Source organism: Telmatherina bonti, assembly GCF_933228915.1.
Source record: "Telmatherina bonti genome assembly, chromosome: 4".
NCBI classification, from domain to species: Eukaryota; Metazoa; Chordata; class Actinopteri; order Atheriniformes; family Telmatherinidae; genus Telmatherina; species Telmatherina bonti.
The window spans coordinates 14,019,990-14,038,570 of record NC_136622.1 but is presented as its reverse complement, the minus strand read 5'-3'; the positions used below and the strand labels follow the sequence as shown (position 1 = coordinate 14,038,570).

The 18,581-nt window shown below is 39.2% G+C and overlaps 1 protein-coding gene across 1 annotated transcript; it reads left to right on the top strand.

Moving 5' to 3' along the window:
• Positions 1 to 8,738: 8,738 nt before the first annotated feature.
• Positions 8,739 to 17,080, top strand: vwa1 (von Willebrand factor A domain containing 1). Its single transcript, XM_079239571.1, has 6 exons — positions 8,739 to 9,156; positions 11,764 to 12,321; positions 14,216 to 14,548; positions 14,774 to 15,049; positions 15,325 to 15,600; positions 16,107 to 17,080. Exons 1-6 carry the CDS (start codon positions 9,075 to 9,077, stop codon positions 16,133 to 16,135), a joined length of 1,554 nt encoding a protein of 517 aa, XP_079095697.1. The 5' UTR covers positions 8,739 to 9,074; the 3' UTR covers positions 16,136 to 17,080.
• Positions 17,081 to 18,581: the final 1,501 nt, after the last annotated feature.

The following is an 18,581-nucleotide window of genomic DNA, read 5'->3' as shown; positions in this document are numbered from 1 at the left end:
CTGGAAATGCAACACTTTAAAAGAATGAAAGATTCTTTTTCTGCAGGAAGCTTTGGTTCCTTCAACATTTGCAGTGTTGTGTCGCATGTCTTCTCTGAGTCTATGTATGGTAGCTGATGCAGTTTTCTTTCCTGCCATCTGTTGTTGGTGCCAAAATATGAGCCAAGAAATGTATTAAGAAGGCAGGTTCTGTGCTCAGGAGTTGATTGTGGAAAATAAATGTTACACAATATAACAGCCAATACTACACAACTTAATATACAGATTAAGAAGGAGTGTTTGCAGTATACTGCAATAAAGACCTGAGCAGAAAGCCAGTTCTTCCTACAGCAGTAGCATTACAAAGTTATTTTATTTTATTTTATTTTATTTTATTTTATTTTATTTTATTTTATTTTATGAGTCATGTACTGAAAAAATAATATTTATCTGAATAAAGTTGTTTTCAATTAATCTGTGATTGTGTAGTTCCTGATAGTGTTTTTTTAAATATATATATATTAAAGCATAATGCAGTAAATGTTATGGAGTTTAGCCTGGAATAGTTTGGCTTGTACAGATACGTAGTAATATTTATGCTAATGTAGTAAAAATACCGGCTTCCCAGCAGCTACTACTGTAGGTGAGATGCAGGCTAGATTCAGGGCCGGTCACCATTCCATCACAGAGCCTAATGTAGTATAGTTCAATAAAACAATCAAAAATAGAATTATATTGAGAAATAGTAAGATAAAGTAGCAAAAATGTTAAAGATATTGTAAAATGAGATATAGTTAAACTAAAATAAATAACATCACCAATAAAATGCCATGAGACGAGAACATGACTATCCAAGAGGGGGGGTATAAAAACTCTTTTTAGTTTAGCCTGATTCAACACATGTAACCCCAATTCCAAAACAAGTTAGGACATTGTGGAAAATGTAAAAAAAAAAAAAAAAATAGAATGATGTCTCTAATTAAGCTGTTTACCCGTGGGACAATAAGGTTCATTAGTTTAAACAGTTAATGTCTTGTATTTGTAGTGCATTCAATTGATTGTAGGTTAAAAAGAGGATTTGCTAATCATTGTATTCTGTTTTTATTTATGTATTACACAACATCCCAACTGCATTGGTATTGGGGTTGTAATAGTAAACAGGCTGCCTGAGGTGTTTTAGCAAGAAAATAAAATATTCTCTGCTTAATGGGGATTCTCTGTTATCCCTATTAAACATTGTCTGACTCCTCCACTCCCTTTTCGTCCACTTTATCAGCTAAAACATATTCACCAGCTTTCTCTTCCTTTTTTGTATTTTCTGCTCTGAAATTCTGAGGAATGTCAGGAGAACCAAGGCCAGCACCAGTAAAGTTTAAGGGTGGACTCAGTTTCCAAGCAGGTCTCCGTGTGGGGGAGTAGTTAGTGCTTTGTCAAAATAACATCATAGCCTTGTCAGAGAGGAATCTGCAAACCTGTGTGAGCCGTATTTGTCTCTGAAAGGCATCCTGTTAAAGTGCCTGCTGAACAGTCTCAAGTGTACCATAAACAAGTCTTTATATGTAGCAACACTGCAGTTACACATGACTCACTGCATTACTGTGTCTTTATTTGGAATTCCTTTGTTACAAAAATGATTAATCTAAATAAATAAAGTTTAAACCACTGACTATAGAGTGATTGTAGGCATTCTGAGATAATAACTGGTAATCTTTTGTGTGTAATAATCTGGTCTAGACAGATTTAGTGGTTCCTTGTGATGGGGGAAAAAATGAAAGCCAAGCCTGCAACAGAAGAAATAAAAAATCATGAGGTGTTGATAAGCAGTGATAGAGATAATAATATGAAATGAACTGTTGCTGCACCACGAATAAAATTCAGGCAACTGTGGCCAATGTCTCAGCCAAACACAGCTTTGCATGTCTGCTCTAATCTGAGCCCCTAGCATAAGTATTATTTGAGGCTCTTTAAGGATCAGAATAACAGATTTTCAATGATCCATAATATCCTGTGCAAGACCCTTGTAAAATATTGCAAATCTAGTTTCATTCAAACTTTTTATTTACTAAAACTGTAGAAAGGCTCCATTTAGGAAACCTTTACATCTGCATGTATGTTCTCAGATTTTCCTTTGCTTGTATCATCTAGCTTTAAGGAACTAAGAAAATTTCACACCACTGCATTGCTCCTCTGTTTATGTGTCTGTGACATTAATGTACCTTGTTTTAAAATACAGAAGTTTAACATATTAAACATCTTTCTGTCATTTAGACTAATGTAAAATATGCAGGGCTGGTGTCAACTGATAAGCATGCATTTCCAAGAGTTCACACTTCAGAGGCTAAGAATAATTAATGAGCATTAATCTGTCAAATGCAGGTTTTCAGCAGCTGCGAACGTTCACTTAGACATGCTGCTTTAAGAGGGAAGCTGAAATGTTCACAGAAATGGTACCGCAATATTTTGTGGCTTGGCATCTGGAATATTCAAAACCTTATAAAAGTTAAGTGTCCCGGTTGCTTTTCACATTACTAAAAAGAAAACCAAAGATTCTTTAACAAACTTTGTAAATTTTTGAAAGTTTTTCCGTTACTATATCTCACAGATCTTCCAGCTCAGAAACCTTTCGGCTTCTTTTGAGGAAGAAGATGAGATTTCCACAAATCTAACCAGCAGCCTTCATGTCTCGCCTATCACCCATCTATCACCCCTGGGCTAAAATCCCTCTTCCCTCTTGTACCTGAGCTATGTGTGCGTGCATTTTAAGCCCTACAATGGATTACTCATTGAAACAAAGACAGGCGAAGCCGAAGCCAGACATGTTCAAACACAGCACCCTCCTTGTACACCCCAATAGTACATCGCCAACAGACAATGTCAGACTTTTCCTGAGGGAGTAGGATGAAACCAAGACTGAATGGACGGTATGACCTGTGGGACTTTTTGGAGGGTGTTTGTACATATGTACACTGAACAGAAGCTGCAGGAAGTGGCGAGATAAATGACAGAGAAAGCAGAAACTTTAAGCATGTGGAGAGTGTGCCTCAAAGTGAAAGGTGCAGACTTAAGTAAAGAGTCAGGCAGCGGATGTGGATGACAGGTGATTGTGTTAAAGGGCAGGATAGGCCGGCCAGCTTGGCTTTCTTGCTCTGTCTGTAAAGTATTGGAGCTTGTTTGTCACACCCGTTGAAGTGTTAAACTTTAACCTTTCTGTTGTTCCTGATGTGATAAGACCGCGGCACAAAATTTCGTGAGTGCGTAAGCCTTTGTGTATTCACTCCTTTTGTCTGCGCTGATTCGGAGCATGCAGACACAAGAGAAGGGGTTTTGATTGGTTGCCAGGACCTCCCTATTTCAACCTGCCCTAACAGATTCTATAACTCATGCACTTGTAATTATGACACATCCCTGCTTCTGTAAACCTCCAGACATACCACAAAAGTGACTTCAGATAATTTTGTCCCCACATCAATCTACGTGTGCATTTATACTTGCACGTCTATGTTAGTGCACGTGTAAGGGCTTGAATGTGTGCTTGTGTGTTTGTATTTTATTCAGGAGTGTTACTAAGGGTGGGAGGCAGCTGGGACTCCTGGTGAAAGTGGGGAGCTGTAGAAGGCCAAGGCATCACAAAAGGAAGGAATGAATGGAAAATCCAGCTGCTGTCCGCTGTGGCCAAAAACACTTCGATAAACAAGCTGAAAGGAATATAGTGGAAAAGGAAAGGGCAGCGGCAACCCTGCAAAATTAAAAACAGTTGGGAAGGAGGGGAGAGTGAAAAGAAAATAAAGAATGATTTGTTGAACGACGGTGCGAAAACAGGGCAAGAATAAGAGGGTAAAATTGATCCCTTTTCTGTGATGTGAATACAGACAATAACACTCTTCGGCACAGTAGTGGATTGTGTGTTTGTGTGTGAGAAATGCCTGCAATATTCAACCATCATCCTTCCCACAGGCTGCCTGAGTGGAGCCAGCGCTCGGAGAACTCTGACATCAATGAGTCACAGTCGCTGACCTTTTTCATGTGGTTTCTGAATAAGTGGAGTTTTAGTATTCCTTGGTTTATTGGGAGCATTTGTGGCTCTTGGAGCGGCATTCAGATACAAGTCCTTCACTCAATACAAGCAAGCGCATGGGGGCTTGCTAAGGCTGTGAATGGAATGTCTTTTTCCCCCTGAACTTTAGATAACAAAGCTGCATTCTCAGTCCCTGTCTCTAAAAGATTTGGAAGCAATCAATGGAGCCCTTCCAAAGGACTTCAGGGCCATTAGGGGTTTTGCACATGCTGCTTGAGTAAGACCCTTGTGTGCAGTTAAAATTAGCCATAAAATACTCTTGTCGGCTTTTTTACAAATCACATGGAAGACGGAAACAAACATTTGACCTTCAAAATCCATCTTAGCAAAGGTAATGCAACTTATTCGGATTGTTTTGCAGTAACAGACCAAAAAGATGAGTATGTTTATCCTCTGTGGGTAAATAAACCCCCCCTCTACAGTCTTTATGACAAAAGGACTATTGTATGCGCAGACCTCTGAAGCGGAGCTGAGCCAGCTATAGAGCACACTCCATCGACCCAACTTGGCAGAACCAGGAGCGGCTTGTGACATTTTACTGTGGAAACTAGCAGTGGGTGTTGGCCTCACTACCATGGAGTCGATTACTGCAAAACAGATGTCCTAATGAGTGACACGGCTACAGTTGTACCCAGTATTACTCCACGATGGTAAGCAGACGCAGGAGCGCCTGTCCAAACTAAAATACACTTTCTGATTTATTCTGTGAAAATACACTCCTGCCCTGAACTGGATGATAACTTGTGTTTAAATAAGTTGTCATATTTGTTTAGGAAAAGCAGACGTTGAGCAGAGATTCCTCAAGCAGTCTTGGATCCTTGAAAAGCCAAACAGTTGTATAACATCTGTGACTATATTTAGAGTCACAAAGAGTTGACATATACTTTTTGTTGGGTGCTTCTCAGTTTACTTGCTACTGCTCCCCCCCCCCCCCCCCCAAAAAAGAGATCATCTAAATGTTACAGTCTTAGGAAATGCCTTCACACAGCTTTAAAGACAAGGCCCATCATGCACAGGAAGCCGATCAGTGGTGGCAGGAAAATTCCACAGACACAGGACCGGAGGTGAGTGTTGATCAGGAAGGCAGTAGGTACTTGCTGCGTTTCTGGTCCTCTTCACATCCAATGGATGGGAATTCCCTCACTGTCTGTATTTTTAGTTTACAGCTATTATTTATGTGTCACGAGTCAAAATTCGCCAAGCAGGAGGCAAATGTTCTTTCCTGGCTCCACCTGTTTGGCTTCCTTTTGGGTGAAAGGTCCAAATTGGATCTGTCTCAGTTGTCTATCACTCTCCGGCCTCACTCTTGTTCACAATGTTTAATTTGACTTCATACATCCAGCTTTTGGTCTGGCCTCTCTTCGTCCACATTTTATATCTTTGTGAAGCCCTGTCATTCACTGAGAGGAAGGCTACATTTCTACTTTTCCTCCACAAATCAGCACAAAACCAGACTTTGCAGTAAACCACATCTCGCATACCACTGACTGGCAGAAAAGAGAAAAACTCCAATATAGATCCGTGGAATTCTCTTAACCACCAACAGTAGCTCTCCAACATGCAGCAAAAGTCCTCTGAAGCCAGAATTTAAATGGGTAATTGCCGCTGGGCTGCTATTATGAGCCAAAGTTACAAGAGCATATAAAATAGGCTGTGCTTCATGCTACATCAAGAGTATTTCAGCTTCAGCCCTTTCCCAAAGGATATGATGTTTTTTCAACGTTCATGTTATCACACCCTGAATGTTGTGATGAATATAATGTTGTAAACACTTCCATTGCCTCAGTGGCACCTCTCTTCTTCTTCTTTTTTTTTTTCGCCTGTCCTCCCATTCCTTCCAGTCCCTCTGCTGCTGCCTAACCAGAGCTGTAGACAGATAAGTTTACTTTGTTGCAGCTCTGTTTCTCTCTTGAAGGGCTTTCAGTTTCTGTCCCAGTAAACACATGAAGGTATGGAGAAACTGGCTGCAGCAGATCGCTGTTCACTTGCATAATCTGTCTTTGTGCTTGTGACAGTGGAGACAGCGCGCTGACATGAGACTGAGCTGGGTGGAAACAGCTGGAAATGTCTCTGGATTTTAGCGCAGTGTCGAATGCTAACATGAGCTGCAGCTTGAATGCTTGAAACAGGTCAGTCAGGCAATTGCACAACTAATGCATATCCCGACAAGATGGCATACAGACCAAACTGTGCTCATGTGAAGGCTTGTGCACATTTGCACAACATGCACTCACAGCATGGTCTGTGTACAAGGAGCTATTTACTGCTCTCACGGAGACACTCCAGTGCAAAGTTGTTCCAGGTGGGAGTATGTCTAACTGACTAGAGACTCCCAGAAAAAAGAAAGACAGAAAGAGGACTCTTAACTGTAGAAAAAGCAACCCTAACCTCTAAACCCAGCACATTGTCGGCAATCCCACAAGTTTGCCACAAGTGTGCATATGAGAGCTTGTTTGGCTCAAAAAGGTGCAAAAACAACAACAATAAATAAATAAAAAGATAAAAATAAATAACATGGAAAAATGAATATTGCAGGTGTGGATGAAAACCAATCATAACCCAACAAGGAAATTGGGATTTTAGTTTGAGCAAAACCACAAACAGACAAAAAGTTTCAGAAACTGGTCACAAACATTATTAGCATGGCTGTGAAAATGTCTCTTTTAAATGTACAAAAACTGAACAAAGGGTGAGTCACCACCCACGACTATAATTACGTGTTTGTACTTGTCTCCTTTCCTGTCCTATAATAGATAATTTCAATGAGATGCAGTTCAGAAAAAGCCGTTATAATTGTCCCATTTAATGATTCCACTGTTGTATTTATTACTTTGCCTTTGCGTTTGCAAAGGGTGGGTTTACTGTTTGTGTCTCACTGGAACATTAAAGGTATTTGAACAAGATGCATCATAGAGGAGTCCCGATTTTTTCTTTTTTTCTTTTTCCCACTTGAATTCTTCCATCCTCTAACATCCATTTATCCTTTCCCACAATCATTTTGTCTGTGTGTTCCCCCACGCACAAGCCCAAACACAAACAGTATCAATAGTTTCCATGTTGAATCATCCAGCTGAATGCCAACTGATGTTTGATTGTGCACTTGCTAAACTCTTCACATACAGATTTGATTGGATTTTCAAACAATTACTCTGGTTTACCAGTAGACTATAACCATTGTGCATGACTACTTTTTTATCTTTAATGATTAGCTGTGCTATTTTAAAGATTCATTCTGTGTGATTTAAATGCTGAAAGTATTTGTGGTCCGCTGTGGTGAAGCTGAGATTTATTTATTTATTTATTTGATGTATAATCTAGATTATATTCTTGTTTTTATTTATCATGGTAAACATTTTTTCCATACATATTGCACTCTGCACTAAATTGCACTCTGAAAGCTTAATAGGCAAGTTAAACAAGTTTACACAAATAAAAAGAAGATTTGTGATGAAATATCAAAATTGAAAAATATTTAAGCAAAATTAGTAATTAAACTCTTTTTACTTGCTAAACTTGTAAGGAAAAAGTCAATTTCTCCTTGGGAGTATGAGTCATTTATGAAATTCCAAGAAAGCAATGTAGTGTGAGTTTTTAGCCATTATGTTATTCTGACCTTTGGTTCATGCAGAAGGGTGATGTGAAGACTTAATTGTAATTCTGGCATCAGATAATGTGTTGACACCTTGATTGTAAACTTATTTACTATTCTGAGATACTGAAGAGACTGGAGAGAGAAGGAATGAAAAGTTACTCGAGCTGCATCAATCACAAGATGCTAAAAGGAAGTTAAAGAAACCTTACCATCAAAATAAAAGAAACATTTTGGCTTTGCAATTGCACAGGAGATGTGCAGATCCACTTATACTCTTGCACAGTTGGGTTCAAACATTTTTCATCACATTCCAGATAGAAATATAAATTCCCATGAATTATTTTATAAAGATTTAACACTGAGCTAATAAAGTCTGTCTCAAGAAAATTTGCAACTCAGAATCTGTAACAGTGTGTTGCCATTTATAGAAGAATCTTAGGAGATTAACTTCACCTTAGATTTATTCAGAAAAATATATTTTCTTCGTTTGACTACATTTCATGTATGTATTTCCTGGCTATATATATATATATATATATATATATATATATTATATGCAGTCAGGAAATGAACACAGATGACAACATTTTAGTGTCTACTTTGATTCTGAATTTGTGAATAGTAAAATTTGTAGTAGCATTTATAGTAGCATTCTAAAATAGTATTTTCCTCACCTGAAACTGGCCCAATGAGGGGTGCCATCTCATAATCTGATGAACTTTTTCCCCTTAATTTATATACAAATGATGATGACGTACTTTTGTGGTATTTATTTATTTATTTATTTGTTTATCCCTTTCTGCCAAAATCAAACAGTTCCTCACACAAATGTATTACCTTGCAAAGGTGGTACCATTTAAAAGGTAAATAAACAGTCTTCCCATGAGCATAATTTTTATTACCGATAAGCATTTTTTACACGAAAGAAATAAAATAAGTTTTTTTCCGAGTTGCTGTGGTCTCGTTTCAATAAATGGAATGAGTTTTATTTTTAAAGCATTTCCGGAAGTACTGTATTTATTTCCACTTGCTTTACATTCTTATCCTGAACGCGAGTGAGAGAGAGAGAGAGAGAAAGAGATAGATAGATAGATAGATAGAGAGAGAGAGAGAGAGAGAGAGAGAGAGAGAGAGAAGCACGTTTGTGTCCAAACTTTGCGCACAGCGTCTGAAGTTTAGTGACTTCAGCTTTCATCTAAACCCCCCCGAGTCTCGGTTTGCCAAGCAGATGATCATGTTCAGCGAAGAGGACAGAAAGAGGAATAAATGAAAAACCGGCCTGGATGGGACTCAGATAAATTATGCGTCTGCCAGTGATTTACTGACAGGGAGTGCGCTCCTCCGGGCTGTGCTGAATCTATGCTTCACTCAGAGCCGTAACATTTCTGATATATTTTGCTTCAGAGGAACTAACTGATAGGCAGTGTGATGGATAACTACACGCTGAGATGGATGGTAATGTGCTTACTCCTGCGGCAATCGGCTGCGCAGATCTCCGCGCCTGAGGGTGGTAAGTCACAAAACAACTGAAAACCAGGGATGATGTTTGATTAAATTTATTAATACACGAGAACATACCACAAATAAATGTTTAAGCTTCCTGTCACGTTAATTAGTTGAGATGTAAAAGGTCTTAATAGTCTTTTATAATTTGATTTTCTCAAGTAGCCTAATATAAAATAATATATAGTTTAAAGGCATTGAGGTGAGAGAAGAGGAATTGAAATGAAGTAACTTTGGCATCATGAAGTAATAGTACTGCTAAGTGGAGAGACTGTCTGTGCTCAGGGTGGATCAGGGAGGGGTTGATATTAAACCAGTGTTCTCAGTAAAATGGCAGGACTCCAGGTAAAAAAAACAAAACAAAACTGTCAGTTGTTGAAATCTCACAGCCTCAGGCAATGATTCCCAAAAGGAGGTGGTGGAGGGGAATTAAGGGACCACCCAGGCCATGACGTAGATTGCTTCAGGTGCTTCTCTCATAACACAGAAATTTTTTTTTAATTTACCCAGATTATTATCAACTGATGAAACCTCATGGCCTTTTAGGGTGATGACAGACCAGCCTCTGGGTCTGCTGGGGAAAAAAAAGTCGAATTTTCTTCTTAATTTCATTTTTTAAGTCAGTAAAGGTGGTAGAAGAACAAAAGTCTCTTGTTTTCTACTTTTACTATTGTGATACAAATAAATCTCACACAGCAGGAAGTTCTCAAACCAGATAACAGTCTGGTGTTGACTAAGACACTCCCCATTTAGCGTATTAGCTGCTTTAAATACATCTTTACTCTTGTCAGTGGATCTAATCAGTAACCACAGACTGGTTGTTTTGTGCACCAAGCCCAAAAGAAATGCAATCAGCTGCTAGAGAGCTGCATTTTCACGCCCTGCTCATAACCATGACAGGCTAAACTTAGTGCTAAATACACCGACGGGCTTTTTAATGGGCTGTGTGGTGATAACCAGTAAAAGTGATTCAGATACTTTGTCGTTTCCATTAATAGGAACCCGATGAGACCACTTAGCTTACTGTAAATTGGCTAAATGAGTGCACTTGCTGTTAAATAAATACAAATACTTGGTGCATCATCCACATGAAGAAAGTCACATCTCATGGTAGTTAAAATCTAATTTAGTGTTCAGAAAATAAAGTCTTCTCCTATTATGGATGCCTGTCTTGATGATCCTTTGCACATGGTGTTACAGTAAATGCATGGAATGCCATTTCTTTTTATTGAAAACAGTTCATGCAGAATATATGATCTGCTGTATTTCTGCACATTCGTCTTGCAAAACTTGCACAGTCTTGATTTATTGTACTTGAGTTGGTGTTATACTCACAATGCAGATTTTTTTTTTTTTTTTTGCAAGTTTGAAGACCTGTTCTGCCCCTTTTAACCATTGGCTGTGTGAAATTTTTCCACTATCACATCACTCAGGCACCAAGAGTCAATAAATCTCTGTGATAATAGCGGACTGCATCAATCACAAACAGTGAAGCGGCTATCTTCAGACGCTGACATTATGTATGTAGATATGTAAATACCTGCACAAAGGTAGAGCAGGGGCTGTGATATGGAGTAGCCCCTTTGTTCCAAAGTCCAGGACTGACATCAGGAATTTTTCAGGTGGATGGAGAGAAAGGGATCAAGCATGGACATTGGCATGTGTGTGTAAATGGTTGATTTATGTGTGTATGGCGTGCTGCTTTTTCAGCTTTCATCAGCTTCAAAGGCATCTGAAGAAATTGTCAAGGTCTTTTAGTCTGTGTCTGTATAATCAGTATTTGAAGGCAGTGTAATCTGGCAAGTCAAAGTAATTCCCCATTTTGATTATCTCTTGCAAGTTTACTTTTCTTTTGTCCTTAACTGCTGGTCTGAGATGTTAACTTGTTTTCTTTTGAATGAGTGCACAATCTAAAGATCTACAGCCGGATACTTCTCTTAGATTTAGTTTTTGTGGCTGCTGTCTTTTCTGTCCTTCATTTGCACTCTATATGGCCATCCAGCATTCCTCTTTTCCTCTCATATGGAACTGCCAGACGCCCCCTTACCCCATTACTTCATTCCTATCCTTTTAACACCTTTTATTTTCACTTTTAACACTTCTTTTCTTCACTTGCTTTCAACTAAAACCCCAAAAGCACTATTTTTCTTCCCACTGATCATTCACTGTAATCTGTCATTTCTATAATTTGCTTAGATGTCAAACTTTAAAGGGAAAAAAACCCAAAACAAATTCCATCCTCTGGTTTGGTGCCTGAATGTGTGCCATCCATGCCCCCCCCCCCCCCCCCCCCCCCCCCCCCAAACTGCTTCCGTTGTTTGTTTAGATTTGCTTATCCACTAAGTAATTGTCTGAATTCGCTGCTGCCTTCATGCTGACAATACTTTCCATAAGTTGTGATCACTGGAAGACTGTTTTTTTTCCCCAGAAAGGGGATTGTGAAAGGGAGGATGGTGCATGTAAGGGAAGCCTTAGATGAGATCCATGGAAAAAATGTCAGTGTGAAGGAATTACACAGGAAGTTGTGTGCAGTCGTTACACAAGCACTTAAAGCCAACACACATTTTGCCTGCATGATTTTTCTTACAAGTGGCTGTATTATTTTCCTCCACAGTGCTGAACTGCTGCGAGGGAGATGTCCTCTTCTTGCTGGATTCCTCGGGGAGTGTGTCATTCTACGAACACTCCCGCATGCTCTCCTTCCTGTCAGAGCTCCTCCTCCCATTTTCATTAGGAGAGGACCAGGTGAGGGTAGGACTCTTGCAGGTGGGAACCAGACCTCGCCTGGAGTTTGGCTTTGACAAACATAAGACCCAGAGTGGCCTCATGGGGAATTTGCAAAACATCAAACCTCTCATGGGAGACACCAACACAGTGGAGGCACTGAAAATAGCAAAAGACTCAGTGTTGCGACCCGGTGCACCAGGTGGGGCCCGGGATGGGCTCCCGAGAGTCTTGGTGTGGTTGACTGATGGGGTAAATCCCGGTGATGTGATTGGACCAATGGATGAACTGCGAGACGAAGGTGTGGCAGTGATGGTGGTATCAACTGGACACACAAACTATCAGGTGTTGACACAGGTGGTGACCCCACTTGTGGAAGACCACCTGTACTTTGTGGACATTGATGACATGAGCATCATCACAGAGGATGTTCGAAACGCCATCATTGGTAGGTATGATATAAATATTGGTATACAGGCACAGATGGTATACAAACTATGAAGGAAGCCCAGCTTTCTTGTCTTATCTTTAACTTTAAATGGGATCAAATTAACATTGTACTTCCAATAAAAAGACTTTTAAATAGTTATCTAGATAAGGTAGTTGCTGAGGTAACAAATCAAGTGAAAGGTAGGATAATTTTTATATAAAATTGTTTTTGTTGTAATATGAGTCGCCCCCTGCAGGCCATTTGAAAGAACGCAACTTTAATTCTGCTTCACATTGGCTTGATGTTTTAGATCAGGGGTCACCAACTCCAGTCCTTGAGGGCTACCATCCTGCAGGTTTTAGTGTTTCCCTTGTACAACACATTTGATCCAAGTGAAAAGGTTCTCCAAGAACTTGTTGTCATCTTCTGCACCTGCCTGTTAATGAGCCGTTGATTTGGGTCAGGTGTGTTGTGCCTGGAAAACAATAAAACCTGCAGGATGGTAGCGCTTCAGGACCGGAGTTGGTGACCCCTGTTTTAGATGCTGAAGCTAGTCAGTGGATGACCTTTGCTTTTTCAGTACTGGATGTGCCAGGAAAATGATAGTGCTCATAAATGTATGGGCACCATGATTTAACTGTGTTCAGATTAATGTGTTTGCAGGACTTACCAAAAGCTTGATTGATAGATGCTTGAGTGATGTAATTTAAAAACTATAATTTAAAATGTAATTTTTCACTCACATGACTATAAATAATGTATATAGAGTTGCTCTTATGCTGCATTCAAGCCCACACCGAATTATCACATCACTTTCAGGTTTCAGCTGTTTCTTGTTTCACTGACAATTATTAGTTTTCTTTAGTGCACAGGTGTCAGTAGTGTCAGTTTCATAATACCACAGGTCACCTCTTAACATTTAACTTTAAGGTGTGATAGATGGCAATGTTAGCATAACTCCAGCTCTAAGCATGCTTTACATTGTCCCTGGTTTGGTAATTCCGTGTTATATTTTTAAATATATATCAAACATCCAGCTCAATCCATCACAGTGTGAAGTATACAGCTTTCTTACCAAGTTTCATGGTCTTTTTAAACCAGTCTATGCTTCTGTAATCCTGTTGAAAGTCCAGTCACTGCGTTATATATATATATATATATATATATATATATATATATATATGATGTGAAAGAAAATATGTAATTTATTCTGCTCGTGAAATTCCCTTTATTCAAACTGTTACATTCAGCCAAGCAGATGGGACTGAGACATGTATTATATGTCTCTGTGCTTCTCCCTAATTCCACACATGCTCCTGAAGAGTGTGAGTGGCATTTAAAAAGGATACACTGTAATGAGATAGGCTGATCTATTAATGGATTAATGGTTCAACATCTCTTTTTGCATCTTCCAACACTATGTCAGATACATGCATAAATTTGTAAATATAGACTAGGAAGATTGCCCGTTTCTTGGGCTGTATAAGATAACAGCCATAACACTCACAAGAGACAATTTAACATTAACTGTGTAATTTAATCAGTGAGACATGATGTATAGTATAAATAAGGTTTGTATCATACCAGCAGGAATGAACCAGACCTTAGTGAGTACCCAAGGATCTGATCGCAGATATCAATGCCTCTGTGGCAGTAGTTATTTTGCTGCAGTGCCTTAGTGGGATGACTATTTCCAGGGTTATGAATGCATTTAGAAAGCCAAGTCTGGCTGTCTATGTGGGTGGCTGTCCAAGGCCAAGACATATTTAGCACTCTCATTTACCATCTTCCTAGTCACCATTATCTCTTTGTTTCTTTGTAAATTGATTATATGTTCTTTTATCGAACCAGACATTCTGCATTAATCAGGATATGAGACCCTGATGCCACTTCTCTTCATCTTCTCCAACAGAGATAATCCGAGCTGAGCGCATGCATGCCCAAGACATCTCCACCAACGCTGCCACTCTTCAGTGGCGACCCGTACTGTCTGGTTTGAGGGGTCAATATGAGATCCGCTTTGGACAGGTTCCGACAGGAGGGCCAGGGACTGGAGGTGGAGGAGGAAGTGGGACTAGTCCAAGCACTGGTGGAAGTCAATACCAGAGACTTACTGTGCCTCACGACACTAACAGTACCAGGCTGACAGGCTTGAAGCCTGACACCACTTATACTGCCACACTGACTCCACAGTCCTCTGAACAAGCATTTAACACTCTCTCTGTCACCTTCACAACAAAGCCAGGTTGGGTTATTTCCTTCTTATCGATCAAGTTAGAGAAGCACACATCTGTATGTATAAGGACAGTAAAAAAAAAAAAAAAAAAGTCCACTAATATTTCTGAAAAATGTCTTTTCTCTACTTTTTTTTTTTTTTTTTTTTAAGTTGTTTGCGATATGGAGAATAATTTCTGTATTCTTGTGAATCTTCACTATACTGACTCTTTTTCTCTTATTTGTCACACACCAGAAGCCCTGAGTCCATCTATTGTGTCAGTGTCTGAATCTGGGCAAACCAGCGTTCGGCTGAATTGGGGTCCTCTTCAACCAGAGACGATCACAAGTTACTACATTGAGTACTCTGCCTTGCCCAGGGGCAAGCTCCATACAGTCACAGTGGGCCGGACCCAAAACTCTACTTTGCTCAAGGATCTTGAACCAGACACCACATACTTGGTCACAGTTACCGCCCGGCATGCCTCAGGAAAGGAGAAGGCAATGTCAGTAAAAGTGTGCACTCAAGAAGGTGAGCTATATAAAAAACACGTCTGACATGGTGATCAAGGATCTGGTTACTGCACGCTAATTGTAATATGATACAGGTTTTTCTTTTCTAAGTCCTAAATTTAAGATTATTAGCAGAAGCTTCTTTCATGTTTGATCCCTCTCAGGTAGTTTTAAGCTGCAGAAAAAAAGCTAATCAAAAACTTTCAATGCACTCCATTTTTTCTAGTTTTCTTCTCTGTTCTCTTTTCTTTTGAAGTACACCCTGACTAACTTCTGTAAGGGTTCCCTCTGTAGTGACTCCAGCCCTGGCAGATCTCCAGCTGACCACTGTGGGAAGTGATGCAGTGCAGGTCAACTGGAAGGGTAGTGTGGACGGTTTGAGAGGGTACTGGGTCACCTGGGAAGGACAGCAGAGCTCTGTTCCTGGCCAGCGCTCTTCCCTCTACTTACCACCTGACTCTCTGTCCACACGGCTCACACAACTTCCTCCTTTTGCCAGAGTGTGTGTGTCGCCCATTTACCGGACAGCACGAGGGGAGGGCTTGTGTTGCACAGCACAGTTTCACTCAGGTGAGTGCAGACAGTGTAGACTCACTTTGTAGAGTTGTTTTGGTCAAAATACTGTTTTAAGAAGTAGGTTTTCTTCATTTTCGCCATTTAGATTTTTGATTTTTTTTATGCTTTGTGTCAGAATGTATGTCCTAGTTAAAGTGGCTCAAACACAAACATCATAGTCAATTTAAAAAAAAAAAAAAAAAATTGTCCCTAAATGGCAATATTGAGTGCTGATTCATATTTTGTTGTTGTTGAAGTAAAAACAAATCACAGATTATTTTCTAAAAATTCAGGCTGATAAAAGTTGTCTGGATACTCGCTGAGTTTTATGAGAAAATACGTTTATTTTTGTTCGTATGACACAAAATTAAAGCATGATGATCTGAGCTAACTGCTCCTAATTGATTCCATATATATCTAAAAACAGAATAAATAACTTTACATGGCCTTGTTGGTGAAAGGTGTTATACAAATAAACTTGCTTGTTTTTATTAAAACAACTGTTTTTTTCCTCCGTTTAGATGCATTAGCATATGGCTACCAGTCCTAGCAACCCAGAACTGCAAATATACCTTACCAAACATGGTGGGAGGATCATGAGAAGAATGCTGACTTCCTTCCTTAATTCTTTTGCATGCCTCTCCCCTCTGTGGACATCATCCAGGAGAGCTGTGTGGTTTGGCTTAGTGAGCTCTCATGTGGAAGTCATAGAAACTCAAGAGTAGTGTGGGACAATATGGCCACATATTGACTGCTCCAGTCTGCAACACAGAGGATCATCTGCTTTCCCATGTTAACTGCATCATCTCGTTTCAACCTGTAGGTAATGTCAGGTTTTTGTAAGATATTCTTCTGCAATGATGCAAGCCTAAGATATGTGCTGAGCCTGTTATGCAGACTCAGAGAGGAGCATACCAGGAATGTCAGTGTTTTATGTGGTTTGTTTTGGAGAAGAGCTTTGCACCATATGTATGCCATGCGCTCAGGGCAGCATTTTTTTTCTTCCAGACCCTGCTAACACAGAGAACTTATAACACACATCTGTAACACATACTTATAACTTATACTTTAAATACTTTTCAATCACCAATAGCATAACAAAATACATTGGATGTTTGTTTATACACACTGGAGTGCATTTACGTAACATTAAAAAAAAACAAAAGGTTTGGGAGATAAAAATCTTCGGGATTACTTTGAACTCTCAACACAGCTCATGAGAGGTGCCATATATGCTACAAATTTGTGTAATTCAGGGTGACTTTGTACTGATGTATGGATATAAATCCATATTTATTTATCAAGTATCATGTAAGTATGATAACAAATAGCTTCCAACATGTACAGACTTACAGTTACATTGATAGACCGTTACCTTTTTACAGCCTGTCTTTGCTGCCCCCTCCTGTAAGAATCTGTACTACTTACTGATCAAAGGACTTTTTGACTACCACTGAAATCTAACATAAGCTTTCAATAAAGTAATTAATAAGTTTGTTTGTCATTTTTTAGTATTTAATAACAGAGTTTTACTTTGATAGTGTTATGAGTGCCTGTATTTTTTGTTTTCAAAAGGCAACCCTCTAAGTTTACTCCTAGGAGTTACATAGCAGTGATGAGGATTTCAGTATTACTGGTTTTACAGCCTCTATTGCTGAGATTTAGATAATAATTTTGCAAGTCTGTCACCCATCCTCAATCAAATATTTGAAATGGATAAATGCCTGTGCTGTGGTAACATCGTCAATGCATAACATCTCAAAACCACGCCCAGCTCTTGGCCACACAGACTACAATGTCATCCTGCTACTCCGAAAACACAGCGGAAAACAGGTGAACCCATTGCAAAACCAATCAGTGTGGAATCAACATACAGCTGTAACATTAAGGGGCTGTTTTGAGCTGACAGACTGGGACTTGAACACTGTCACACCCACAAAGCGATGAATTATTCAGCCAAACCACAACAGACCTGAAAATCTGCCATGTTTAAAAGAAGATGACTTGTTATGGAAGATGACAAGGTCAGACGAAGGAAGCAGGAAAAGATTTCAGAAGGAAAGCCAGGATAATATCAACTAAACATAGTAAAACAGAAGTTAACGTCCAGAAATGTGAGGGAGGCCTGGTAGGGGTTGAACATTAGGATGGGCACAGCCCCCAAACACAGAATCGGCCCACCCAGTGCCTACAAAGACTCACCCAGAAGACCTGAAGGTTTACCAACCAGTTGCCCTCATGTCTTTCTTATGTAAATGCATGAACAGAGTTGTGTGTCATCAGCTTTCAGTTGGACCGTTGGACAAAACGAATTCACTTTACCTATTGTCCCTGTAGGCAAACTAGTCCAGAGAATGCAAGACTGTTTCACCGAACAACTGAACTCTGCTCATCCACACACCAGGAGGCATTGCTCTGTCTTAACGTTGTCCCTGCAGGTCAATGGAAGCAATAAAAGATTACTTGGAATACTGAAGCTGCTAAATTTCTGTGGTCTCAAAATTTATTTGAGTTTGTTCTGCTGCATTTGATATTATATCTATTAAAACACACAAAAGAGATTTGTAGTTGTCAAAATATCTTTTTTTTTTAAAATATATGTAACCACTCTTTAATAAACCCATTTCATGTAAGTTTGTTCAGCCAGACAATAAAATAAATGAATTTTTCTCTCTTTGCCTAAAATTACAAATGCTTTTTCAGACAGAATTTACATATCCCTATCAAAAGTAAGTCCTACTGATATAAATGTTAACATCCTGGTAAATATGACCATATAGAGAACATGAACCTATTCTGATTACAATGAAACAATGCTGCAAAGTGAGACACTTCCTCTTTGGATCAATCAAAAGCTACTTTATGAAATCTTATCTGCTTCGTTTCCTGATTTTTTTTTTTTTGTTTGTTTATCCTAGTTGGAAAGTCATAGTTTTATTTTCTTTTTTGTTTTGTTTTTAAAGAGGTATTCAGTAATTTTGAAGACCCGCTTTGGT

Bases quoted from the DNA above. Each gene is read 5' to 3' on its own strand.
- vwa1 (XM_079239571.1), top strand. From the start codon at position 9,075: ATGGATAACTACACGCTGAGATGGATGGTAATGTGCTTACTCCTGCGG. The intron at 12,322-14,215 runs GTAGGTATGATA...CTTCTCCAACAG, and splicing joins TGTTCGAAACGCCATCATTG to AGATAATCCGAGCTGAGCGC. The intron at 15,050-15,324 runs GTGAGCTATATA...TTCCCTCTGTAG, and splicing joins AAAAGTGTGCACTCAAGAAG to TGACTCCAGCCCTGGCAGAT.